Below are 27,793 nucleotides of genomic sequence, written 5' to 3'. Positions count from 1 at the left end.
TTCCACTTGCTGGAATATTGTAACAGAATAAAAGATCTCTACCTGTGGTTCGTACATCCAGGGCGTATCCATCCTCTTCTTTCCGTCATTTTTCTTAAATGTGTAAGCCGAGTAGAGGGGGATCCGGCGGCTGCTGTCATACAGGGTGGCGTAGCGGACCTTGTTCCCGTAGTGCTGGCAGATCCTCTTGAGGCTTCCCCCAGATGCGTCAATGCCAGTTGGTGCAGTCCTCATGTACAGGAACTGGCTGCAATCTTTAACCATGGTCGACGTCCGCGATCCCGCGGACAGTGCTAATTTGCATAAATATTTCGAAAAATAGATTCGCCATAATCGTCCGATTCCAATGGTATATTATTTGTAGCCACTTTCCTGAAGCGTTCCGTGTATAATTGGGGTTTTCCGTGTATAATATGGGTTGTATAGTTGTATAGTTTGGGTTGCTATGAGAACCTTTCACCAGGCAACGCCAATGCATCTTAGAAAGGCTCATTTGTACACTACTATGAATATTACATGCGTGTACATCACTATATATGATGTTTTGAACCATAATACATCGTTTGTATTATATATAAGATATAAAAATTTATATTTAGTCAAAATAGTATGGGGATGTTCTTGAGTTTTTGGGAAGAAGTTGGTAATTTTTCTGAGTTTATAAAATATATAAGTCCAAACGTAACTAGCGATCTAGTGCGTTTTGAGTCATTACACCCATTACATGGGTTTTTACATTCAATCTTATTTATTTCATAATGTTTTATTTCTAGGTAGAAGAACCAAATTTTTTGGGGGTGCCTATATTTTTTACCTTCTATTATATAATTATTTCATTATTTTCAACCCAATTACAGTGTAATTTGATAGTAAAGGCATGAAAGTATGAGGAAATACCATTGACACAAAATCTCATAATGCTTTCAAAAAAAAATCTTGATGCTGAATGGCAGAAATGTTTTCCGAAAAAAAATTTTTTGCCTTTCAAACAGATGAGTTTTATAAATAGTGACCCAGAAGTCTGTTTTTATGTGTTTTTATTGTAGCCAGAGGGGTTGCTATTAAAAGGATACATCATAATAGGTTGTATCTGTTACAGAAATGAATCTAGGACCCAAAATGTCCCACTAGTGAAATCCGGCCGAAAGCCCCATAGACTACCAAGCTGTCAGACACACTGGAACCAGACAGCCAGACCCATGCCAGCAGTTGGAGGGATAGCAGGTAGATTCACAATGGATACATCTGAGCCTAGCTACAGACCCTTTGAGTCCAGTGGGTATGGTGGTCGTAGGACTAGGAGGTATAGGCTGGACTGTTTAATGTGGTAGCAGCTAGGTACAATACATCTAGATGTAGCCCAGACAGAACAATACATCTACATTGCTAAAAAAGATTAAGTGAACACGTAGTCATCAAAGTATAACACCAAGACAATTAAACATCAGGGATATCAATCTGTCCAGTTAGAAGCTAAAGTGATTGTGAATCAATGTCTCCTGTTTGGGTGCAAATGAAAGTGACAACAGGTGACCTGGAGAGGCAACAGTAAGAAAACCCCCAAAGAGGGAAAGGTTTTCCAGGTGTTGGCCACAGACAATTGCACTCTCCTTATCCTTCCTGAGTGATTATTCTCAAATGTTGTGTTTTGCTAGTATCCTTGTAACTACTGGTGGCACGAGGAAGTACCTGCAGCCAATTCAGGTTGCACAGGTAGTCCAGCTCCTCCAGGATGGCACATCCATACGTGCCGTCGCAAGAAGGTTTGCTGTATCTCCTAGTACAGTCTCAAGAGCATGGAGGAGATACCAGGAGATACCAGGCCGTTATATGAGTAGAGCTGGACAGGGCTGTTGAAGGACATCAACCCAGCAGCAGGACCAATATCTGCTCCTTTGTGGGAGCAGAAACAGGAGCACTGCCAGAGCCCTACAAAATAACCTCCAGCGGGCTACTGGTGTGCGATGTCCTCAAGTGGGAACTGTGCTCACAGCCCAACACTGTGCAGCTTGTTTGGCATCCGCCAGAGAACACCAGAATTGGCAGGTCCACCAATCTGGATGTAGTCCATACAGAACAATATACATATAACCCAGGGAATGACACAGATGTAGGCTGCCTATGCAAAGTGGCTGTGCCTGGGACTGGTTTGGTTGGGTATGTGAATGCTCGACCAATCAGGGAGAGATGGAGCACACAGATGAGAAGGTCCGGAATACAGTGTCACACAAATATATATAATCTGTATTTGTCTGCAAAAGGTTTCTCTGAAGTGGAGACCACACCAGGAACAGAATGCGGTGGAAGGTAACCAAAGGAAACCACACCTCCTCTTTGTATAAACAACGCCTTGACCTCATAAAAAAAAAAGCCCCCTTTACGGCTCAAAAAATCTGATAAAACCTTGTTGTTTCCCAAGTAAGCCGGTCATTCAGCAAGTAATTCAGACAGGTCCATTGTTCCAGAATCTTTTTTATCAACCGAACATCATAACCAGTAGTGATTGCTATGTCTGGTAAGATGTTGATATATCTTCAATTCATTCATGTTCCCAGTAGAAATGTATTCTTAAAAAGATTAAATTGAAATGTTCCTATCTATCTTTAAGAAATATATTAGAATGACGAAACAAAAACAGGTTTAATAATTTTTGCTGAGTGTGTGTGTTGATTGATATGGAAGAAGGTCGAAGAGGAAGGCAGGGGCGGTATTGTTTAGGGCTTTATATGTCAATAGAAGGATCATGTAGTTGATGCGTTGGGAGATACAGTGGGCAAAACAAGTATTTGATACACTGCCGATTTTTCAGGTTTTCCTAATTGCAAATTATGTAGAAGTCTGTAATTTTTATCATAGGTACTCTTCAACTGTGAGTGACGGAATCTAAAACAAAAATCCAGAAAATCACATTGTATGATTTGTAAGTAATAAATTAGGATTTTATTGCATGACATAAATACATCAGAAATGCAGAACTTAATATTTGGTACAGAAATCTTTGTTTGCAATTACAGAGATCATAGGTTTCCTGTAGTTCTTGACCAGGTTTGCACACACTGCAGCAGGGATTTTGGCCCACTCCTCCATATAGACCTTCTCCAGATCCTTCAGGTTTCGGGGCTGTCGATGGTCAATACGGACTTTCAGCTCCCTCAAAAGATTTTCTATTGGGTTCAGGTCTGGAGACTGGCTAGGCCACTCCAGGACCTTGAGATGCTTCTTACGGAGCCACTCCTTAGTTGCCCTGGCTGTGTGTTTCGGGTCGTTGTCATGCTGGAAGACCCAGCCATGACCCATCTTCAATGCTCTTACATGAGGCCATGTATCGCGAGATATTGACCAACAAGGAGGTTGTTGGTCAATATCTCGCGATACATGGCCCCATCCATCCTCCCCTCAATATGGTGCAGTCGTCCTGTCCCCTTTGCAGAAAAGCATCCCCAAAGAATGATGTTTCCACCTCCATGCTTCACGGTTGGTATGGTCTTCTTGGAGTACTCATCCTTCTTCTTCCTCCAATCACGGCGAGTGGAGTTTAGAACAAAAAGCTCTATTTTTGTCCACATGACTTTCTCCCATTCCTCCTCTGGATCATCCAGATGTTCATTGGCAAACTTCAGACGGGCCTGGACACGCGCTGCCTTGAGCAGGGGGACCTTGCGTGCGCTGCAGGATTTTAATCCATGATGGCGTAGTGTGTAAATAATGGTTTTCTTTGAGACTGTGGTCCCAGCTCTCTTCAGGTCATTGATCAGGTCCTGCCATGTAGTTCTGGGCTGATCCCTCACCTTCCTCATGATCATTGATGCCCCACGAGGTGAGATCTTGCATGGAGCCCCAGACCGAGGGAGATTGACCGTCATCTTGAACTTCTTCCAATTTCTAATAATTGCACCAACAGTTGTTGCCTTCTCACCAAGCTACTTGCCTATTGTCATTTAGCCAATACCAGCGTTGTGCAGGTCTACAATTTTACCCTGATGTCCTTTCACAGCTCTCTGTTCTTGGCCATTGTGGAGAGGTTGGAGTCGGTTTGATTGAGTGTGTGGACAGTGTCTTTTATACAGGTAACGAGTTGAAACAGGTACAGTTAATACAGGTAATGAGTGGAGAACAGGAGAGCCGGAATTCTTACTAGTTGGTAGGTGATGAAATACTTATGTCATGCAATTAAATGCAAATTCATTATTTAAAAATCATACAATGTGATTTTCGTTTTAGATTCCGTCTCTCACATTTGCCGCATCTATCTTTTCCCATTCTTGGAGAATGAGCTCTTTCAGAGCCTGGATGGTGACTGTGGCTGAGTCTGAGTTTAGGACTTTGAGGTGGATGAAATGGGTTCGGTTAGTGAGATGACTTTGATGAGTGCAATTTCTGTGCTATGGATTTGCGAGAAACCAGACAGAAGAGGCTCATACAGATTATTTTTGAGGAGGTAGGCTTGTTGAGGCAAAAATTATTTCAAGAGATTTTGCCAGGGAGGGGAGGTTGGAGATCGGGCTGAAATTGTTAAGGATGGTGTTGTCAAGTCCAGGTTTATTTAGGATTGGGGTGACAGCAGCAGCTTTGTAGCAGGAGGGGACAATACCGTAAGAGAGACAGAGATTGACTCTGCTTGTGATATGCGGACAGAGAGCAGATAAGGAGGCTTTAAGCAGGACTGTGGGAAGAGGATCGAGAGAGCAGGTAGTATTTTTGGATGTCATTATGAGTTTTGTGATGTAAGGGGTATCAACCGTACTGAATGAGGAGAGGTGAGAGTCCTGGGCAACATGGGGACAAATATGAAGGTTAAAAGTAGGAGGGGGGGGGCTGTGGTAGATCTATTAGATACTGAGGAGTTTATTATTGTTATTTTATCTTTCAAAAAATGCAAAAAAGAGTTGGCATGTTTAGTGGAGGGGCTAGAGAGTCATTGTAGGGCTGAAGTAGTTTGCTGACAGTAGAGAACAGGGTCTGTAAGTTCGTACAGGAGCTGTTGATTTTGTTTGAGAGGTAGGAGGACCTAGCAGCACTGAGGGCATCTCTGTAAGCTGAAAGGTGGTGTTTGTAGGCTTCAGTGTGAACAGTGAGCCCCAATTTCCTCACTTGGCATTCAAGCCGATGACCAACATGCTTCATGGTTCGGAGCTCAGATGTAAACCAGGGCTAAGAGGAGGTGAAAGAAACCTGTAAAGTAATTGGCAGATTTGAGAAGAAAAAGCATGATTCAGTGAAATCGTAATGTTTTGGTCAGGCCGGCAGAAGGTATTTGACAGAAATTTTCAATTTTTTTCATTAAATGACAATGCTTGCAAGTATCACCAGTGTGCGAGAGTATTGATATTTTTCAAAACAGAAATATCACATATCCATAAGTATTCAGACTCTTTGCTGTGACACTTGAAATTGAGCTTAGGTGCAACCTGTTTCCATTGATCATCTTTGAGATGTTTACATTTGGTAAAGTCAATAGATTGGACAGGATTTGGAAAGACACATACCTGTCTATATATAAGGTCCCACAGTAGACAATGAATGTTAGAGCAAAAACCAAGCCATGATGTTAGAGGTGTTGTCTGTTACTCCGGACACAGGAGTAACAATGGATTTAAAAAAATGTATACAGTAATAATATGGGGCTGGGGCCCACAAAATTATTTTGATAAAGAAATTCTACAGGAAAAATGTCAAAATCCAAATGTGGTCCTCAATCTGAATACAAATATTAAAGACACCCTGCAGGGACTGATTTATTTTTTTACAAATGTATTTCATTTGGTCTAATAATGTTCAACACCTGGGCCAGGCAGAGCATCTTTTTGGGGGGGAGAATCCTCCCCTGTTCCACCCAAGTGTAGAAATGTGTTGATGCACGCAAAATGCTCTGAGTAAGTGTAAGCAAATAAGACACATCGTTTTCTTCATGTTAGGACAAAGCGTTAAAACGATGTGACAAAAACAAGCATATTTTATCTAAAACAGAAGCGCAATTTGACCAACTGAATACCCAGTGCCCTCCAAAATGCTTGAAATCATGAATTTTTTTGTCTTCAATATCTGATGGAGTAAATGAAGTGTTTTCATCCATTGTCCAACTGTTGCACTTATGTTTTCTTTGAATAATAATTTTACCAATTCCAGTGAATGTCCTGTTAAGACAAATAGCACTGCAGTATATTTACAGCAGGTCTGAAAATGTGAGAACATCTTATTTTGGTGTAATATCAATATTAGTTCAACATTAAATAACTCTTTATTAAATACATTGTAACATTAACCCCATCCTTCCCCTCTCCAGTTCTCCAGACGACTGTGTTGACCCTGTTGGGGCTGTGGGGGGCCTGGATCCCCCCTGTCCTGCCCTCCTGCACCACAGGCCAACCAGTAGAGTGCAGTGCTGCCCAGTCAGCTCCCGGGACCAACCTGGCTGGTGAGGGTTTTGATGTGGTCACCATGGAGCGCAAGCAGGCCTATGTGGTGGATGTGGATAACTGGAGGAAGACCCAGAACGGGACCTGTACACTCTGTGTTAACCCTTTCATGGAGGGACAGACTCAGAGACTCCCAGCGGCTGTGGTGGACTGGAGACCCTCACACCAATGTCACATGAAGATATTCAGTACGGTCTACGAGTCCAGTGAGGCATTTGTGAGCCAGAGTAACTCAGAGGTACTGCTACTACTATTATTATGAATACTGTTACAACTAGTACTACTAATATTATTATTACTACTGTTACAACTAGTACTACTGCTACTATTATTATTACTACTGTTACAACTAGTACTACTGCTACTATTATTATTACTACTGTTACAACTAGTACTACTACTATTATTATTACTACTGTTACAACTGCTACTACAACCCCTACTACTAGAACTGCTATACTACTACTGTAAAAAGAATGTAATCCATATACTGTATTTATCCATATATTTATACAGTTTGTGCACAATTATTAGGCAAATCGTGTTCATCAAGATTTATTTTATTGTTGAACAAACACAATGTTCTCCGTCAATCCAAAATATAATTGAACCTTAAACCTGAATGTTTAACAAAGAAAAATGAGTTTTGTTCTTTGTCAGGGGAATACATAAGTGGGAATAATTATTAGGCAACTAAATTACAAAAATAATTTCTCCAACTCAATTGTTTATTCTCAATTTGTAGAGTAAGTGCAACAAATAAGTAACACAAAATGAAAATTAAATAACATTTCTGGCCTTTGAAAAATATTCAAAGCCCCCCTTCTTTTGAATAACTGCCATGAGCCTTCCATCAATGCAGTTTGTCAGTTTCTTGATCTGTTCACAATGAAGAACATGGCCTTAATGCTGAGGACTTCTTCCTGTACCACTGCTTGAAGAATGTATCTTCCAGAAACTGGATATATATACACACACATGTATATATATATATTTGTGTGCGTGTATATATATTTATGTGTGTGTGTGTGTGTATATATATGTATGTGTGTATATACACTCACCTAAAGGATTATTAGGAACACCTGTTCAATTTCTCATTAATGCAATTATCTAATCAACCAATCACAAGGCAGTTGCCTCAATGCATTTAGGGGTGTGGTCCTGGTCAAGACAATCTCCTGAACTCCAAACTGAATATCAGAATGGGTAAGAAAGATGATTTAAGCAATTTTGAGCGTGGCATGGTTGTTGGTGCCAGACGGGCCGGTCTGAGTATTTCACAATCTGCTCAGTTACTGGGATTTTCACGCACAACCATTTCTAGGGTTTACAAAGAATGGTGTGAAAAGGGAAAAACATCCAGTATGCGGCAGTCCTGTGGGCGAAAATGCCTTGTTGATGCTAGAGGTCAGAGGAGAATGGGCCGACTGATTCAAGCTGATAGAAGAGCAACTGACTGAAATAACCACTCGTTCCAACCGAGGTATGCAGCAAAGCATTTGTGAAGCCACAACACGCACAACCTTGAGGCGGATGGGCTACAACAGCACAAGACCCCATCGGGTACCACTCATCTCCACTACAAATAGGAAAAAGAGGCTACAATTTGCACAAGCTCACCAAAATTGGGCAGTTGAAGACTGGAAGAATGTTGCCTGGTCTGATGAGTCTCGAATTCTGTTGAGCCATTCAGATGGTAGAGTCAGAATTTGACGTAAACAGAATGAGAACATGGATCCATCATGCCTTGTTACCACTGTGCATGCTGGTGGTGGTGTAATGGTGTGGGGGATGTTTTCTTGGCACACTTTAGGCCCCTCCTTTAAATGCCACGGCCTACCTGAGCATTGTTTCTGACCATGTCCATCCCTTTATGACCACCATGTACCCATCCTCTGATGGCTACTTCCAGCAGGATAATGCACCATGTCACAAAGCTTGAATCATTTCATATTGGTTTCTTGAACAGGACAATGAGTTCACTGTACTGAAATTGCCCCCACAATCACCAGATCTCAACCCAATAGAGCATCTTTAGGATGTGGTGGAACGGGAGCTTCGTGCCCTGGATATGCATCCCACAAATCTCCTTCAACTGCAAGATGCTATCGTATCAATATGGGCCAACATGTCTAAAGAATGCTTTCAGCACCTTGTTGAATCAATGCCATGTAGAATTAAGGCAGTTCTGAAGGCGAAAGGGGGTCAAAAACAATATTAGTATGGTGTTCCTAATAATCCTTTAGGTAAGTGTATATATATACACTATACAAATTGTGAGTAAAAAAGGAATGGTATCATTTACAAATCCCATAAACTTATATTTAATTCACAATAGAATATAGATAAAATATTGAATGTTGAAAGTGAGACATTTTGTAATGTCATGCTAAATATTGGCCGGAAAAGATAAATGTACAGATAAGGAACAGCTGGAGGACCAATTTGCAACTTATTATGTGAATTGGCAACATGATTGGGTATAAAAGGAGCCTCTCAGAGTGTCTTTCAGAAGTCAAGATGGGCAGAGGATCACCAATTCCCCCAATGCTACGGTGAAAAATAGTGGAGCAATATCAGAATGGAGTTTCTCAGAGAAAAATTGCAAAGAGTTTGAAGTTATCATCATCTACAGTGCATAATATCATCCAAAGATTCAGAGAATCTGGAACAATCTCTGTGTGTAAGGGTCAAGGCCGGAAAACCATACTGGATGCCCATGATCTTCGAGCCCTCAGACGGCACTGCATCACATATAGGAATGATACTGTAATGGAAATCACAACATGGGCTCAGGAATACTTCCAGAAAACATTGTTGATGAACACAATCCACCGTGCCATTCGCAGTTGCCGACTAAAACTCTATAGGTCAAAAAAGAAGCCGTATCTAAAGAGATCCAGTAGCGCAGGCGTTTTCTCTGGGCCAAGGATCATTTTAAATCACCCTTCCGGACTAAAGAGGACAAGGACAACCCAAGTTGTTATCAGCGTTCAGTTCAGAAGTCTGCATCTCTGATGGTATGGGGTTGCATGAGTGCATGTGGCATGGGCAGCCTACACATCTGGAAAGGCACCATCAATGCTGACAGTTATATCCAAGTTCTAGAACAACATATGCTCCCATCCAAACGTTGTCTCTTTCAGGGAAGACCTTGCATTTTCCAACATGACAATGCCAGACCACATGCTGCATCAATTACAATGTCATGGCTGCGTAGAAGAAGGATCCGGGTACTGAAATGGCCAGCCTGCAGTCCAGATCTTTCACCCATAGAAAACATTTGGCGCATCATAAAGAGGAAGAAGGTGCGACAAAGAAGACCTAAGACAGTTGAGCAACTAGAAGCCTGTATTAGACAAGAATGGGACAACATTCCTTTTCATAAACTTGAGCAACTTGTCTCCTCAGTCCCCAGATGTTTTCAGTCTGTTATAAAAAGAAGAGGGGATGCCACACAGTGGTAAACATAGCCTTGTCCCAACTTTTTTTAGATTAGTTGATGCCATGAAATTTTAAATCAACTTATTTTTCCATTAAAGTGATACATTTTCTCAGTTTAAACATTTGATATGTCATCTATGTTGTATTCTAAAATTTTAAACTTCCACATCATTGCATTCTGTTTTTCACAATTGTACATTTACCAACTTTTTTGGAATCGGGTTTATATATACACATACATACATACACACACACACACACACACACACACACACACACACACACACACATATACATGTATATATGTGTATATAGCAGGGATTTTGGCGCACTCCTCCATACAGACCTTCTCCAGATCCTTCAGGTTTTGGGGCTGTCGCTGGGCAATACGGACTTTCAGCTCCCTCAAAAGATTTTCTATTGGGTTCAGGTCTGGAGACTGGCTAGGCCACTCCAGGACCTTGAGATGCTTCTTACGGAGCCACTCCTTAGTTGCCCTGGCTGTGTGTTTCGGGTGGTTGTCATGCTGGAAGACCCAGCCACGACCCATCTTCAATGCTCTTACTGAGGAAAGAAGGTTGTTGGCCAAGATCTCACGATACATGGCCCCATCCATCCTCCCCTCGATACAGTGCAGTCGTCCTATCCCCTTTGCAGAAAAGCATCCCCAAAGAATGATGTTTCCACCTCCATGCTTCACAGTTTGAATGATCTTCTTGGGGTTGTACTCATCCTTCTTCTTCCTCCAAACACGGCAAGTGGAGTTTAGACCAAAAAGCTCTATTTTTGTCTCATCAGACCACATAACCTTCTTCAATTCCTCCTCTGGATCATCCACATGGTCATTGGCAAACTTCAGACAGGCCTGGACATGCGCTGGCTTGAGCAGGGGGACCTTGCGTGCGCTGCAGGATTTTAATCCATGACAGCATAATGTGTTAATAATGATTTTCTTTGAGACTGTGGTCCCAGCTCTCTTCAGGTCATTGATCAGGTCCTGCCGTGTAGCTCTGGGCTGATCCCTCACCTTCCTCATGATCATTGATGCCCCACGAGGGGAGATCTTGCATGGAGCCCAAGAGCGAGGGAGATTGAACATCATCTTGAACTTCTTCCATTTTCTAATAATTGCGCCAACGGTTGTTGCCCTCACACAAAGCTGCTTGCCTATTGTCATTTAGCCCATCCCAGCCTTGTGCAGGTCTACAATTTTATCCCTGATGTCCTTACACAGCTCTCTGTTCTAGGCCATTGTGGAGAGGTTGGAGTCTTTTTGATTGAGTGTGTGGACAGTGTCTTTTATACAGGTAACGAGTTGAAACAGGTGCAGTTAATACAGGTAATGAGTGGAGAACAGGAGGGCTTCTTAAAGAAAAATTCTGTGAGAGCCGGAATTCTTACTGGTTGGTAGGTGATGAAATACTAATGTCATGCAATTAAATGCAAATTCATTATTTAAAAATCATACAATGTGATTTTCTGGATTTTTGTTTTAGATTCCGTCTCTCACATTTGAAGTGTACTTATGATAAAAATTACAGACATCTACATGTGTGTGTGTGTATATATATATATATATATATATATATATATATATATATATATATATATATATATATATATATATATATATATATATATATGTGTGTGTGTGCGTGTATGTGTATGTTAATGTATATTTATATATACACACACACACACATACATACATATACACATATACACATAAATATATAATGCATAAAAATAATACTTTATGATTGTATAATTGATATGTCCACTCCATTTGTGTAGGTAGATGCCAGTTGGAAGATTGGTCTGGACTTAATGACCGACAAGGCAAATGGGTCAGTCGTGGTGGGGGGTACCCACTCCAGATCTGCTAAGAGAGTCATGGACCAGTCCAAGCAGGACAAGTACAGCTTCATTAAACAGGAAACACACTGCTCCTATTACAGGTGATTTACTTGTTTTAATATAGCTGCATTACTAGAGCTAACACTGCACTCTTGTGGCTCGTTTACACATTACACTCCGGGTTAGTCTGGATTGTAGAGGTTAAACAGTAGATACAGGTTACACTGTAAGACGGTATAGTATATAGAAGATATAATGGTTTAGGTTTCTAATATGACCAAACAAGGTAAAATACCATAATTTCACATGATGAGATCCAAGAATTTACTTTTGTATATATCCCCAAATGTTGACATTTGTTGTTGAAAATAATCTACAAAATATTTAAGGCATCACTTAAATCACACATCAGGTCTCGATAAATGAAATGTATGAAAGATCAAAATCTTTACTCTATTTTGAGAAATTGGTTGAGAACAAAATGATGTACCAGCGGTCAAAGGAAACCTAAATCAACCGACGGAGGGCTGGATTCAACTCACACCGATAATAAAAGTAAACAATTGAAATCACAAGCTGTTCCAACTTCAGTGAATTTTATCACAGCAACTCATGATGTGACTCAGTAGTTTGTTTGGACCCCACATGCTTGTATGCTCTCCCAACAACATCTGGGCATGCTCCTGATGAGACGGCGGATGGTGTCCTGGGGGATCTCCTCCCAGACCTGGATCAGGGCATCAGTGAGCTCCTGGATTGTCTGTGGCGCTACTTGGTAGCGTCTGATGCACGTAACATCCCAGAGGTTCTCAATTGGATTCAGGTCTGGGGAATGTGAGGGCCAGTCAATGGCATCAATGCCTTTGTCGTCCAGGAACTGCCTACACAGTCTGGTCACATGAGGCTGTGCATTGTCCTGCACCATGAGGAACCCAGGGCCCACTGCACCAGCGTAAGGTCTGATGATGGGTCTGAAGATTTCATCCCGGTACCTAACAGGAGTCAGGGTACCGTTGGCTAGCATGTGGAGGTCTGTGTATCCCTCCAATGATATGCCTCCCCAGGCCACTGACCCAATGAGTCATGCTGGATGATGTTGCAGACAGCATAACGTTCACCACGGCGTATCCAGACTATTTCACGTCTGTCACATGTGCTCAGTGTTAACAAGCTTTCATCTGTGAAGAGAATAGCGCATCAATAGCGGACCTGCCAATTCTGGTGTTCTCTGGCAAATGCCAATCGAGCTACACAGTGCTGGGCTGTGAGCACAGGTCCCACTAGATGACATCAGCCCTTCATGCCACCCTCATGGTGTCGGTTTCTGACAGTATGGTCAGAAACATGCATACCAGTAGCCCGCTGGAGGTCATTTAGTTAGGCTCTGGCAGTGCTCCTCCTGTTCCTCCTCTCACAAAGGAGCAGATACCAGTCCTGCTGCTAGGTTGATGCCCTTCTACGGCCCTGTCCAGCTCTCCTCGTGTAACGGCCCGTCTCCTTGTATCTCCTCCATGCTCTTGAGACCGTATCTGGAGACACAGCAAACCTTCTTGCGATGGCACGTATGGATGTGCCATCCTGGAGGAGCTGGACGACCTGTGCAACCTGAATGGGCTGAAGATACTGCCTCATGCTACCAATAGTGACAAGGACAGTAGAAAAACACAAAATCAGAGAAGAATCAGGAAGGATAAGGAGAGAGCAAGTGAAATCACAACCCCTCTCCCTGTGCATTTGTTCTTACTTTCATCTGCATCAAAACAGGTGACATTGATTCACAATCACTTCTGCTTCTTAACTGGACAGAATGATGTCCCTGAAGTTTAACTGACCTGGTGTTTTACTGTGATAATTACAAGTTCCCTACATTTTTTAAGAGCAGTGTATTAATTCCTCTTGGCAGGTCTACAATCCAACCAACCAATGTTTTAACCTACATGATGACCACAGTCTTTTACTAATTAACTCTCCATCCTGTGTTTCCTTAGTTACCGGTTGATTGAGAACCCTCCTCTACATCCTGAGTTCTCTCGCTCCCTGTGTCTCCTGCCTCCCCTCTACACCACCCAGACCAAGGCTGAATACACCCGTTTCCTTGACATTTTTGGCACCCACTACATCAGGAAGGTTCACCTGGGGGGGCGGGTGAAGAGTGTCACCTCCCTGAGAGTGTGTGTGGTGTCCCTGAAGGGTTACAATGAGAATGAGGTTATGGCCATTTAAAAATAGAATGCATTTCCATTTATTTATATATTCAAAATATTTTACATATGTTTTTTGAAGGATATATATTCTGAAAAAAGTTTACATGATGGCTTTAATTTCTTTTTTGAAGATCAAGGACTGTTTGGAAGTTGAGGCTTCTGTTGCCACCCATACTGGAACAGCCAAAGTCTCAGCAAAGACCAAGTTCTGCAAGAATGACCTTAAACGTCGTGTCACCGGAGACAGTTTCAGCAGCATGTTTAATGAGAGGTTTGATTGACTTTGATTTGATTGATTACCAATGTGGTGCTTGTTGTTGTGGAACAGGACTAATAATGATAAACTAACAAACAGGTTTACTGAGGTGGTGGGGGGACAGACGGATGGAGCAACTGACCTGCTCTTCTCCAGGACGGGTGGAACCTCCAAGGGCTTCACTGATTGGGCAAAAACCCTGAAAACTGTTCCAGACATCATCAATTACTCCCTCCACCCCCTCCACCTTTTGGTGAAGGACACCTGTAGGAGGAGAGGGCTGAAGAAAGCAGTGGAGGACTACATCCTGGAACACGCCCTGGTCAAGCACTGCTCTGGGAAGTGTAAGAGTGGCTCCAGGCCCAGTACCCATGACTCCTGCCAGTGTGTGTGTCAGGCCAGCAAGGAGATGACCAGACAGTGCTGCCCGCAGGAGAAAGGCCTGGCCCGACTAACGGTCACCATAAAGTACGCCACGGACCTTTGGGGGGACCATGATTCAGAGACTGATGGCTTTGTCAAGGTATGATTGATTTAATTAATCATTTGAAGTAAATTAGAAGCGTTAGAAGTGCACTTTAAAGCTAATGTAGGATTTTACATAGTTACATTTCATTAGCCCCTGAAAAAAAAGGACAACATTATTTTGGTATACATCATTAAGGATTAATGATGTATACCAAAATAATGTTGTCCTTTTTTTTCAACTGACTTACTGGAGCTTTAAATAAAGTTAATATTGATTTTACTTGTGAAGGTAGTCATGGGTGCCGAAACGAAGCAGACAGGTGTGATCTACAACAACAACAACCCCAGATGGGATGAAACCTTGGTATTTAACACTGTCAAGCTGTCCCTGGTCAGTGAGCTCAAGTTTAAAGTTTACGACGAAGACAAAGGGTGGTTCAATGGAAAAGACGACCTTTTAGGGGCGTGCACTGTCCGACCTGTCAAAGAGGGGTCTTATAACAATGAAATGTGTTCACTAAATCATGGCAACTTGTTCTACTCCTACACAGTCAAATGTGTCCAAGGACTTGGGGGCCCAACCTGTGGGGAGTATGTCTCTTCTCCGATGAACTCTGACCTCTCTGGCATCTACACCTCCCGTAACACCCTGAACATGACTCAGGATCTACTGGCTCACATCCGGATGGGCCGGCCCCCAGTAGACCCGTTGGCCTTCATGATGAAGCAGAAAGCAAATGATCACCATCTTCTCTCTGCCCTTAATGAACTGTGATCATAAAACCTTATGCAGAGTAATGCACTGTAAACCTTAGCCTGCCTAACCTACTTTATTATATGTGATTTCTAAATGTCTTTTTCTGAACAAGAAAGCAATTTACATCAATAATAAATAATCAAATCCTCCAAAATAATATCAAAAGAAACAAGTATAAGTGTATACCATACAGTGCTTTTCTGGTAATGGTAATTTTATACTTTAGGTTCTGTAAGTATATTTGGCTCTACATTAACAACAGAAATGTTACATTAGACCTCTACGTATGTGTCCATCCTCTCATAACTGTACCTTTCTGTTTGTGCTGGCTACGACTGCAATAAAAATGCAATTTGATTTGAAATATCGAACTGGCTCCCTCATTGCTGTTTAGCATTTCCTTATGTCAGCTCAATTGAGGTACAACTCTGGGAGGTTTTTTACCTGCTTAATAGATGAAGAAATAATAAAGGAATAGTCCATACCAATGCATGAAACAGCTTTTGAATCAATTGTCCAATTACTTTTAGTCCTTTGAAAAAAGAGGGGGCTACATATTAAAGAGCTCCAATTTGGATGTGAACACCCTCAAATTAATGCTGAGAGACTACACAAGCTCTGTAAATGGAAAGACATGGGTGAATCTCAAATCGCACACTACGTACTACAAGTACGTACTTCGCAGAAGATGGTGAGGTATGTACAGCTATATAGTAAGTAATATAGTATGCCAGTACTGGGACCAATAGGAACATATTACCTTGTCATAGAATTGCGTCTCGACATTAGATCATTTTGTCACGCATTAATTAACATCATGCCAAGCTTGAATATTTTGCTAGACACCATTAAGCATTGTGTTAAACTGACTAACGTTTCTTATTAAGTTTACTTCCACCACAAATAGCATCTATGAACTGTATGGCTTTTGTCAATTGCCATTTTAAAAGCATATTAGCCAGCAATAGGCTTACTAGTATCTACTTACTATTTGGAATAGTCATAAGAATTGAGCAATTGCAAGCGAGACTGGAGAATACACTGCCAAAGAAATGTCATTTCATGGCACAACAACATTAGTTTTTATTTCCTTTGTGAAGGACATTGATACAATAACTATCAAGGTGACGATTACAGACTTTTTCGTCAAGTGAAAAGATAAGAGAATTGTCGGAAACTACCTCCTCTTTTACTGCGCAAGGTGTCTATATTACCCCAAAAAGTATGCACAGATGCATACTTCGAAAATCCACCAGAAATAGCCGTAATATAACTGTAAACAGTTTTGGGCCTTCTTTAACATGTAACTATAACATAGCTACTGAAGCTTGTAGCCAGTGAAATTTTGGTCTCTCCTGAACAAATCCTTATGCATAATTTGTTTTGTCTGTAGTGAGGATCCAACACCAGTCACCTACATGGCAGTCCGTGTCTCTAACCACTCACTCAACCACACAGTAAGAGACATTCGCTCTTTTTGGCTTACGCGGTCTGGCATAAATATATCACCAAATTGAATTTGATGCCAGCAACATAAAAAAAAAAGAAAAAATGGAAAAGTTGTGTAATGCTAAAAAACCTAACCTGGTGGAACATCTCACAACTAATTAGGTCAATTGGCAACAGGTCAATAACATGATTGGGTATAAAAAGGTAATTCCATAGAGGATCGGTCTTTCAGAAGTAAGGATGGGGAGGGGTTCACTCCCCATCCTGACTGCGTGGGCAAATAGTGCAACAATTTATGAATTACGTTTCCCAATGTAAATTTGCAGAGTTTGGGGATTCAGAGAATCCGGAGAAATCTCTGCATGCAAAGGACAAAAAACAATAATGGATGGCCATGATCTTTGGGCCCTCAGGCAGCACGGCATTAAAAATAGACAGGATTCTGTAGAGGACATCACTGCATGGGCTCAGGAACACTTCTGAAAATCATTATCTGTGAAAACAATCGATCGCTGCATCCACAAATGCAAGTTAAAACTCTACCATGCAAAATATAGCTGCATGCAGCGATTAAGGGGACCAAGCAATTACAAAAGGAAACTTTGAAGCCCCTTGGAATGTATATGTTACTGTAACTAAGCAACTGTCTTTACATTTCCAACTTCAATTAAAGCTGCAAGCAGCATTTAGTGGGTTTCAGCATTTAGTTAGCATGAAAATTATGCAATAGGGTATGTAAGGTAAAAGACAAATTGCACATGTGTACAAACATTAACCCAATGTTGGATGTTTTTCCTGTCCAATGGTGACCCCATGTAGTTTTTTTATATACTGGCCTGGTTTATACAACACTTGAAGATATTCATACCTAGATACCAAATGTCAAACTACATCAAGATTGGTTATTTGCTACCATATGAGTAGTGTTTTAAGTGTTTTTCAAAATAACTAAGTTGGCTGAAAATCCATGAAGGCGATTTTTTTTTGGGTCTCAGTGGCAAACAATTTCATGGTGAAGAGATATACATATGGACTGATTTCCAAGACTAGGTCGAAAGGGATGGGTGTGGTGACTTTTCAAAAACTCCAACTTCACAGGCTTGTGCCAACATAAGCCTGATTGGCATGTCCACTGCACCAGAAGTTGTGTTTCTTGACACTTAACTATATTAATTTGGGTACCTTTACAACATTTTAACTTACAGGAATTTGCATAAAGGACAGTTTTTTGCCATAAGAATAATATTAGTGAACTGGAACAAACATAATAGGATTTTGGCATACTGATGAAACCCTAATGACACAGTCAATTGACTTAGATTGTGGAATAGCTTAGATTATTACAACAAGACATTCTCAGCATCAGTGTAATAAAAGTAGATAGTTGATGAATGTCACACTCACAGAACATCTTGTATAGTTAAAAGCTTAATTTTTCTAAGCTACACATTGAAAATGGAAATTACTATTTGAAAGGTTAAGTTAAAAATAATATTAAAACTTGCCGAGCTAGATAACATAGGTAATAAATTAGAGAAGTTACTTCTGTACATCACACCATTACCAGAACTGAGTTATGTCAAATCATTTTATTGCTAATTTAGCAAGTTTCTAATAAAGGAATCAATTTCCATTTTTGTTTTACTCCACTTTGAAGATTGTATATGAAAATATTGTGTTTACAGACAAACCAAATGCATTAATATAAAAATATGTACAGTATACATTTTAGTCATTTAGCAGATGCTCTTATCCAGAGCAACTTACAATAAGAACAGGTACATTTTCCTGGAGTAAATTAGGGTAGAGTTCTTTGTGTCAAATTTCAGAAATGGACACCTCACCTCCTCAGATTCATTTTTATTCCTTTCTGCAATTTCTAACCTAATACCAACCTTAACCATGCCAGTGCATTACATACTGTGACAAGTCAATAAAACAGACAATGTTAAGTTTAATTTAAATAAACCAAATAGGTTTCAGCTGGGTTTAATATAATGGGAAATTATTTTCTAGTACCAAACAACCATGTTAGAATTATTTAAGGATGAGGTGTTGTAAAAACTTCCCTTAGTGTCTTTCAGAATTCACCTAGCAAATGTACACACTGAAAATTGAAAATACTAGTGCAAAGATAGTTGAAAATTATTTTAAAACTATCCAACAACTTTGACATTTAGGTTAGTAAAATACAGGTTTGGAACTTTAGTTTTTTAAGTGAGGGTGAAAAAGTTTTGTAAAGCTCCTGGATTCTCAAATAGTACACAATTGAATATCCTGCTGAGACATGGTGCACCAAGTCATGTAGGCTGAATTAGCATGACAGTGAAGCATGTATAACGTTACTACAGCGTGACAAAATGTTTTAATTTGAAAGATTATTTGGTAAATAACTGATAGACCCTCTGATAACTTTTTTTAAACGTCTTAATATCGGTCATCAATCTGTTACATGATTCCATCTAGACTGATGCTAGAAGAGTGCTCTATAGCCTGTCTTAAAACAGCTTTGTTAGATGTCTATAGCGTAGCTCTCCAGCACAGCACTAATTAACTAGCTAGCGAACTTAATGTAGCTCAATAAGTAAATTAGCTAGCTACAATAACGCATACAAACAGCTGTAAGGTATTTGGTCGGTATCTGCCATCAACCTTGTTTGAAATAGGAAGTAGTTCACTATATCAATGAGAGGGCGGGCAATGTATGCTTTAACTGCTTGTGCGCAACATTGTGAGAAATTAGGTTGCTAACTAGCTCAGTAAAACTCACCTTACTATACTGCGTCGCTTCAGGAAAACTCAACCACAAGCAGCTTCTGTTGCAAAGATGTCCAGCTGCACATACCAGTACCAGAAACGATTATGAAGAGGCGAGATGTCAAAGTTTGATACCCTCTGAGTATTTTTTTTGTTGCCCTGGCCTGCCTGCCACTCTGAAATTACTGCCAGGTGTTGAAGCACGTCATCCTAATTTTTTCCCCATAAAAAGTGGAAGAGGGGGACAATAATGCAATTTCGAAATGTGGAGGGGACAATTCCCTAGTGAAATGTCCGCCTTCGTAAAATATCATTTAAAAATGTGGCTATCCAATAGCTTGATTAACAGTTTCCATTTCCAGTGTACAGGCTACATTAGATCACCTTTGACAGGAAATGTTGCAACAATTAGGCCTATTATATCTTTAAACGTTTCCAATATATGCAACAACAATTTACCAAATAGGCTAAAATCCTTATTACAATACCTAGCTTCATTTGAAACTTACAAATCCAACAGGCCTACTTATGATTTGAATACACAGTGTTGTGTACTCTTGGAACGCTCGTAATCTTCCGAAATACTACAACATTGTAAAATGGAGCAGGTGTGACCTTACGAACAAATTAAGCTGTCGATGGGATTGGACGTGACAAGGTCATTGATTATTTATTGACAGGAAGTCACATGGCAAAAAACCTGACTGGCTGCAAAAGTGAAGTCTTACCAAGAACATTTTGAAAAAAGTGTTGCTGCAGAGGCGTCACTAGGATCACAATTAATTTGGGGCTTTGGCTCCAGTATGAAATACATACCAGCCCCTTTTACCTGGAGAGCTGCAGGGCCTGTAAACATTAGATTGCCTGATAGATGGTAAGCCACAACCAAATAATTGTGTTTCTATTAAATGATTCCCAACAAATTAATAAAGTAGATTACTTAAATAAGCAATGACACAAGGTAGTCATGGTGGCTAGAGATGTTATCTACAAACATTAATCAAGGGTCATCTGTAATTCATGCAGAGCAGTGATATTGTTGGTTAATTCCACTATTAGAATATGTGTTGGTAGAAACATGAATGCTTAGCATAGATTAGCAAAATAATTTATTAATAACAACTTACCATGCTACAAGTGTTAGAAGGTGGATTCACGCAACACAGCACCTCATGACTAATTGTTAGGTGAAACATGGCTTGCGTTCTTGTTTGATGGGTTTATGGAGTGAGACTGGGGTGCGGCAAACAAAGAGAAATATTGGGGTGCGGGAAACAAGGAGAAATATCCTCACATCCGGATGTGTAGCCAACTAACACGTTTTTCGGCTGTTGTTGTAAAACTAGTGCAGAGTAAACACGTTTCACAACATTAATGCCTACTCTCCAATGATATATTGAAAAAAAATGCCTGTGAAGCACACAGGTCAAGTCAACCGTCAATAAAGTTACTGGTAAACAATGATTACATGCGATCCTGAAAGCTAAAATTTTATGTATAAAACAGCTATATGTATGTATGTACACTCACCTAAAGGATTATTAGGAACACTTGTTCAATTTCTCATTAATGCAATTATCTAATCAACCAATCACATGGCAGTTGCTTCAATGCATTTAGGGGTGTGGTCCTGGTCAAGACAATCTCCTGAACTCCAAACTGAATGTCAGAATGGGAAAGAAAGGTGATTTAAGCAATTTGGAGTGTGGCATGGTTGTTGTTGCCAGACGTCTGAGTATTTCACAATCTGCTCAGTTACTGGGATTTTCATGCACAACCATTTCTAGGGTTTACAAAGAATGGTGTGAAAAGGGAAAAACATCCAGTATGCGGCAGTCCTGTGGGCGAAAATGCCTTGTTGATGCTAGAGGTCAGAGGAGAATGGGCCGAATGGTTCAAGCTGATAGAAGAGCAACTTTGACTGAAATAACCACTCGTTACAACCGAGGTATGCAGCAAAGCATTTGTGAAGCCACAACACGCACAACCTTGAGGCGGATGGGCTACAACAGCAGAAGATCCCACCGGGTACCAATCATCTCCACTACAAATAGGAAAAAGAGGCTACAATTTGCACGAGCTCACCAAAATTGGACAGTGGAAGACTGGAAGAATGTTGCCTGGTCTGATGAGTCTCGATTTCTGTTGAGACATTCAGATGGTAGAGTCAGAATTTGACGTAAACAGAATGAGAACATGCATCCATCATGCCTTGTTACCACTGTGCATGCTGGTGGTGGTGGTGTAATGGTGTGGGGGATGTTTTCTTGGCACACTTTAGGCCCCTTAGTGCCAGTTGGGCATCGTTTAAATGCCACGGCCTACCTGAGCATTGTTTCTGACCATGTCCATCCCTTTATGACCACCATGTACCCATCCTCTGATGGCTACTTCCAGCAGGATAATGCACCATGTCACAAAGCTCGAATCATTTCAAATGGGTTTCTTGAACATGACAATGAGTTCACTGTACTGAAATGGCCCTCACAGTCACCAGATCTCAACCCAATAGAGCATCTTTGGGATGTGGTGGAACGGGAGCTTTGTGCCCTGGATGTGCATCTCACAAATCTCCATCAACTGCAAGATGCTATCCTGTCAATATGGGCCAACATTTCTAAAGAATGCTTTCAGCACCTTGTTGAATCAATGCCACGTAGAATTAAGGCAGTTCTGAAGGCGAAAGGGGGTCAAACACAGTATTAGTATGGTGTTCCTAATCATCCTTTAGGTGAGTGTAATCACTATAGTGTAATCACTATTACAAGGGTAATCACTATATATGATGTTTTAAACCGTGATACATCTGAGTTTATAAATTATACAAGTCCAAATGTAACTAGCGATCTAGTGGCCGTTCTGCGTCATTACACCCCAAAAGAAGTGATATAAAATCATAATTTTTTATTTTATTGTGTTTTATTTTCCAAGAACTGCCACCTTAACGTGGTGGAGGGGTTTGAGTACCCGAGTGACCCTAGGAGCTATGTTGTCTGGGGCTATATGCCCCTGGTAGGGTCTCCCAAGGCAAACAGGTCTTAGGCGATGGGTCAGACTAAGAGCGGTTCAAAACCCCCTTAATGATGAATAAAATTATGAGTACCGTGACGTCGCCCGGTATGGCGCAGCCGGGGCCCCACCCTGGAGCCAGGCCCGGGGTTGGGGCTCGTATGCGAGCGCCTGGTGGCCGGGCCTTCCCCCATGGGGCCCGGCCGGGCTCAGCCCGAACGGGCGACGTGGGGCCGCCCTCCCGTGGGCTCACCACCCACAGGAGGGACCATAAGGGGCCGGTGCAAAGAGGATCGGGCGGCAGTCGAAGCCAGGGGCCTAGACAACCCGATCTCTGGACACGGAAACTAGCTCTAGGGACGTGGAATGTCACCTCGCTGGCGGGGAAGGAGCCTGAGTTAGTGCGTGAGGTTGAGAGGTTCCGACTAGAGATAGTTGGGATCACCTCTACGCACGGGCTTGGGCTCTGGAACCACAATCCTTGAGAGAGGATGGACTCTTCACCACTCTGGAGTTGCCCATGGTGAGAGGCGGCGGGCTGGTGTGGGTTTGCTTATAGCTCCCCAGCTCTGCCGCCATGTGTTGGAGTTTACCCCGGTGAACGAGAGGGTCGTTTCCCTGCGCCTACGGGTCGGGGATAGGTCTCTCACTGTTGTTTGTGCCTACGGGCCGAACGGCAGTGCAGAGTACCCGACCTTCTTGGAGTCTCTGGAAGGGGTGCTGGAAAGTGCTCCGACTGGGGACTCTATTGTTCTACTGGGGGACTTCAACGCCCACGTGTGCAACGACAGTGACACCTGGAGGGGCGTGATTGGGAGGAACGGCCCCCCTGATCTGAACCCGAGTGGTGTTCAGTTATTGGACTTCTGTGCTAGTCACAGTTTGTCCATAACGAACACCATGTTCAAGCATAAGGGTGTCCATCAGTGCACGTGGCACCAGGACACCCTAGGCCGCAGGTCGATGATCGACTTTGTTGTCGTCTCATCTGACCTGCGGTCGTATGTCTTGGACACTCGGGTGAAGAGAGGGGCGGAGCTGTCAACTGATCACCACCTGGTGGTGAGTTGGATCCGATGGCGGGGGAGGAAGCTGGACAGACTCGGCAGGCCCACGCGTACTGTAAGGGTCTGCTGGGAACGTCTGGCCGAGTCTCCTGTCAGAGAGATCTTTAACTCCCACCTTCGGCAGCGCTTCGACTGGATCCCGAGGGAGGCTGGAGATATTGAGTCCGAGTGGACCATGTTCTCCACCGCCATTGTCGAAGCGGCCGCTCTGAGCTGTGGCCGTAAGGTCTCCGGTGCCTGTCGAGGCGGCAATCCCCGAACCCGGTGGTGGACACCGGAAGTAAGGGATGCCATCAAGCTGAAGAAGGAGTCCTATCAGGCCTGGTTGGCTTGTGGGACTCCTGACGCAGCTGACGGGTACCGACAGGCCAAGCGGACTCTATCGGCTGGCCTCGAAGAGATTCTGGCAAACCATCCGGCGCCTCAGGAGAGGGAAACAGTGCCCTACCAACGCTGTTTACAGTAGAGGTGGGCAGCTGTTGACCTCAACTGAGGATGTCGTCGGGCGGTGGAAGGAGTACTTCGAGGATCTCCTCAATCCCGCTGTCACTTCTTCCATTGAGGAAGCAGAGGATGAGGGCTCAGAGGTGGACTTGTCCATCACCCGGGCTGAAGTCACTGAGGTGGTCAAGAAACTCCTCGGTGGCAAGGCACCGGGGGTGGATGAGATCCGCCCTGAGTACCTCAAGTCTCTGGATGTTGTGGGGCTGTCTTGGTTGACACGCCTGTGCAACATCGCGTGGCGGTCGGGGACAGTGCCTCTGGGATGGCAGACCGGGGTGGTGGTCCCTCTTTTAAAGAAGGGGGACCGGAGGGTGTGTTCCAACTATAGGGGGATCACACTTCTCAGCCTCCCCGGGAAAGTCTATTCCAGGGTTCTGGAGAGGAGAATACGGCCGATAGTAGAACCTCGGATTCAGGAGGAACAGTGTGATTTTCGTCCGGGCCGTGGAACACTGGACCAGCTCTATACCCTCTACGGTTCATGGGAGTTTGCCCAACCAATCCACATGTGTTTTGTGGATTTGGAGAAGGCATTCGACTGTGTCCCTTGCGGCATCTTGTGGAGGGTGCTTGGGGAATATGGGGTCCTGTGTCCTTTGCTAAGGGCTGTCAGGTCCCTGTACAACCGAAGCAGGAGCTTGGTCCGCATTGCCGGCAGTAAGTCAGACTTGTTTCCAGTGCATGTTGGACTCCGGCAGGGCTGCCCTTTGTCACCGGTTCTGTTCGTAATTTTTATGGACAGAATTTCTAGGCGCAGCCAGGGGCCGGAGGGTGTCAGGTTTGGGGACCACACAATTTCGTCTCTGCTCTTTGCAGATGATGTTTTCGTGTTGGCCCCTTCTAACCAGGACCTTCAGCATGCGCTGGGACGGTTTGCAGCCGAGTGTGAAGCGGTGGGGATGAAAATCAATACCTCCAAATCCGATGCCATGGTCCTCAGTTGGAAAAGGGTGGCTTGCCCACTTCAGGTTGGTAGAGAGTGCCTGCCTCAAGTGGAGGAGTTTAAGTATCTAGGGGTCTTGTTCACGAGTGAGGGAAGGATGGAACGGGAGATTGACAGACGGATCGGTGCAGCTTCTGCAGTAATGCAGTCGATGTATCGGTCTGTCGTGGTGAAGAAAGAGCTGAGCCGCAAGGCGAAGCTCTCGATTTACCAGTCAATCTACGTTCCTACTCTCACCTATGGTCATGAGCTTTGGGTCATGACCGAAAGGACAAGATCCCGGATACAGGCGGCCGAAATGAGCTTTCTCCGCAGGGTGGCCGGGCGATCCCTTAGAGATAGGGTGAGAAGCTCGGTCACCCGGGAGGAGCTCAGAGTAGAGCCGCTGCTCCTCCACATCGAGAGGGGTCAGCTGAGGTGGCTTGGGCATCTTTTTCGGATGCCTCCGGAACGCCTTCCTGGGAAGGTGTTCCGGTCCCGTCCCACCGGGAGGAGACCCCGGGAAGACCTAGGACACGCTGGAGGGACTATGTCTCCCGGCTGGCCTGGGAACGCCTCGGTGTCCCTCCGGAAGAGCTAGAGGAAGTGTCTGGGGAGAGGGAAGTCTGGGCATCCCTGCTTAGACTGCTGCCCCCGCGACCCGGCCCTGGATAAGCGGAAGAAGATGGTATGGTATGGTATGGTGTTTTATTTTTAGGTAGAAGAACCACATTTTTTGGGGGTGCCAATATTTTTTACCTTCTATTATTAATTATTTTCATTAGTTTCAACCTAATACAGTGTAATTTGACAGTAAAGGCATGAAAATATGAGGGAACACCATTGACACAAAATGTTATGATGCTTTAAAAAATATTTTTTTGCCTTTCCAATAGATGAGTTTTCTAAATGGTGACCCAGAAGTCTGTTTTATGTGTTTTTATTGTAGCCAAGGGGGTTTTGATTACCAGGATACAGTAGTGAAATAGTAGTGAAATCCGGCCAAAATTCTCACCGACCACTTAGGGTACAACCAAGACAAGGTATTGGAGTGGCCATCACAAAGGCCAGACCTCAATTTTATAGAAAATGTGTGGGTGGAACTGAAAATGCGAGCAAGAAGCCTTGTGGAAGGCTACCCGAAATGTTTGACTAAATACTTTTTGCTATATACTATTTAAAGGCAATGCTACCAAATACTAATTGAGATAACATTAATGGTTAGTTAATAGAAGGCATTAATGGTTTGTTATTGCAAAAAGCTAATAGCTGATACACATTATTAATAACGGCGGTATATGGAGAGAACAGCTTTTGGGTAATTGATGTTATCCAGATATTGAAAATTTCCTAGTACAAGATTTTTTACGTTAGCTGCCTAACTAGCTAATGTCATTGAACCTGCTTTAGAGTTGACAGGTAACCAGATAACTTGAGAACAAACAATGTTACACACTAATAGCCATAGCCTGATATTTTTCCATTTAAAAGGTATTGTCCATTTAAATGCTGTCATTTTCAATAAATCCAACAAACATTGAATAGTTTTCTTACCAGTGACATCTGCTCTATCAATAACATCTGTTTGCACACTCAACAAACAGGAAATTACCTATTCAGTGTAAGATTAGTGCCTCCAAAAATAAAAAATAAATGATCAAATGGAAGGAGTATAGTGAGATGTGGTGTTTAGTGAGAGGTGGTTAGAGAGAGGTGGATTTACGGTGATGTAGTTGGAGGCCTCTCCAATAGCCCAGGGACAAGGCAACCACAACGCTACACAAACTTCAAACAGGAATATCACTTGTAAGTGTAGTCTACCTACCATTTACCTTCACTTTGTCACAGTGGAACCCATTCATTGTAAGGAAAATGTATTTGTGCCTTGCTTATCAAAACTTCTAAAGCACAATGCTGGACTACAGGAGTAAAAGTATGAACTGTTTTCTCACTTCCTCAAAGAATGTTTCGGAATGAATCGTTTCCTGTTCAGTTGGGTTTTGACCACAGAAAAGACCAGGTAATGTCATTAGCTACAGCAGGTCTGAGAACATTGTTTTACTGTGGTGCTGCCTTATCAAATTAACACTGTTAGGGATTTTACTATGTGAATGTCACTGAACTGCTACCAATATCTCTGTAGGTGTCTGACATGTTTCAATACGATGTTAAAAAAGGGATAACCTTTATCAAAATATTTCTAAAATAAACCACCTTAAAATTGTTTGATTAAAATATTAGTGCTCTATTTTAGTTTTAGTTTTTTGTTTTGCAAACAGTAATTATTTAATGTGGTTTATAGGTGTATAATGTTTGTTGATGTGCCTTTAAATTAATAATGTGACATGGTTTCATTAACTTAATTTGATTTCAGCACATATCTGTTGTGCTAACATGTTTGGGCTAGTTTAGCAACAGACGCTAGTTTCATTTAAAAGACTGAGAATTTTATAATTTAACCTTTTCTATCTTTCGTTTTCTTGTAATTTTCATGGTGTCTGCTGATAAGAATGAAAGATAGAAAATACTTAATTAAAATACATCTGAAAGAGGCGTGGCCATTATTTTTTTTTAACGGAGTAGTTATAATCTCTGTCCTGGCCAACACATGTACCATGCCTTCACTATTGTTTTTACACTGTGTAAATCCCATATTCCATGTATATAATGGCTGTAAACT

General features: G+C 42.3%; 1 protein-coding gene across 2 annotated transcripts; it reads left to right on the top strand.

Moving 5' to 3' along the window:
* The first annotated feature begins 2,443 nt into the window (after positions 1–2,443).
* Positions 2,444–15,771, top strand: LOC105008621 (perforin-1-like). Of its 2 annotated transcripts, XM_034290510.1 has the most exons (8): positions 2,444–2,515; positions 6,284–6,654; positions 11,658–11,821; positions 13,709–13,928; positions 14,056–14,195; positions 14,280–14,703; positions 14,938–15,039; positions 15,200–15,354. In XM_034290510.1, the coding sequence occupies exons 1-8, from the start codon at positions 2,509–2,511 to the stop codon at positions 15,257–15,259; spliced, it is 1,488 nt and encodes a 495-aa protein (XP_034146401.1). In that variant the 5' UTR covers positions 2,444–2,508; the 3' UTR covers positions 15,260–15,354. The 2 variants fall into 2 exon arrangements, with proteins under 2 accessions (XP_034146401.1, XP_028973465.2); XM_029117632.2 differs by having other exon boundaries at positions 14,938–15,771.
* Positions 15,772–27,793: the final 12,022 nt, after the last annotated feature.

This window comes from Esox lucius, chromosome 24, assembly GCF_011004845.1.
Source record: "Esox lucius isolate fEsoLuc1 chromosome 24, fEsoLuc1.pri, whole genome shotgun sequence".
Taxonomy (NCBI): Eukaryota; Metazoa; Chordata; class Actinopteri; order Esociformes; family Esocidae; genus Esox; species Esox lucius.
This window is presented reverse-complemented; position numbering and strand designations above follow the sequence as displayed.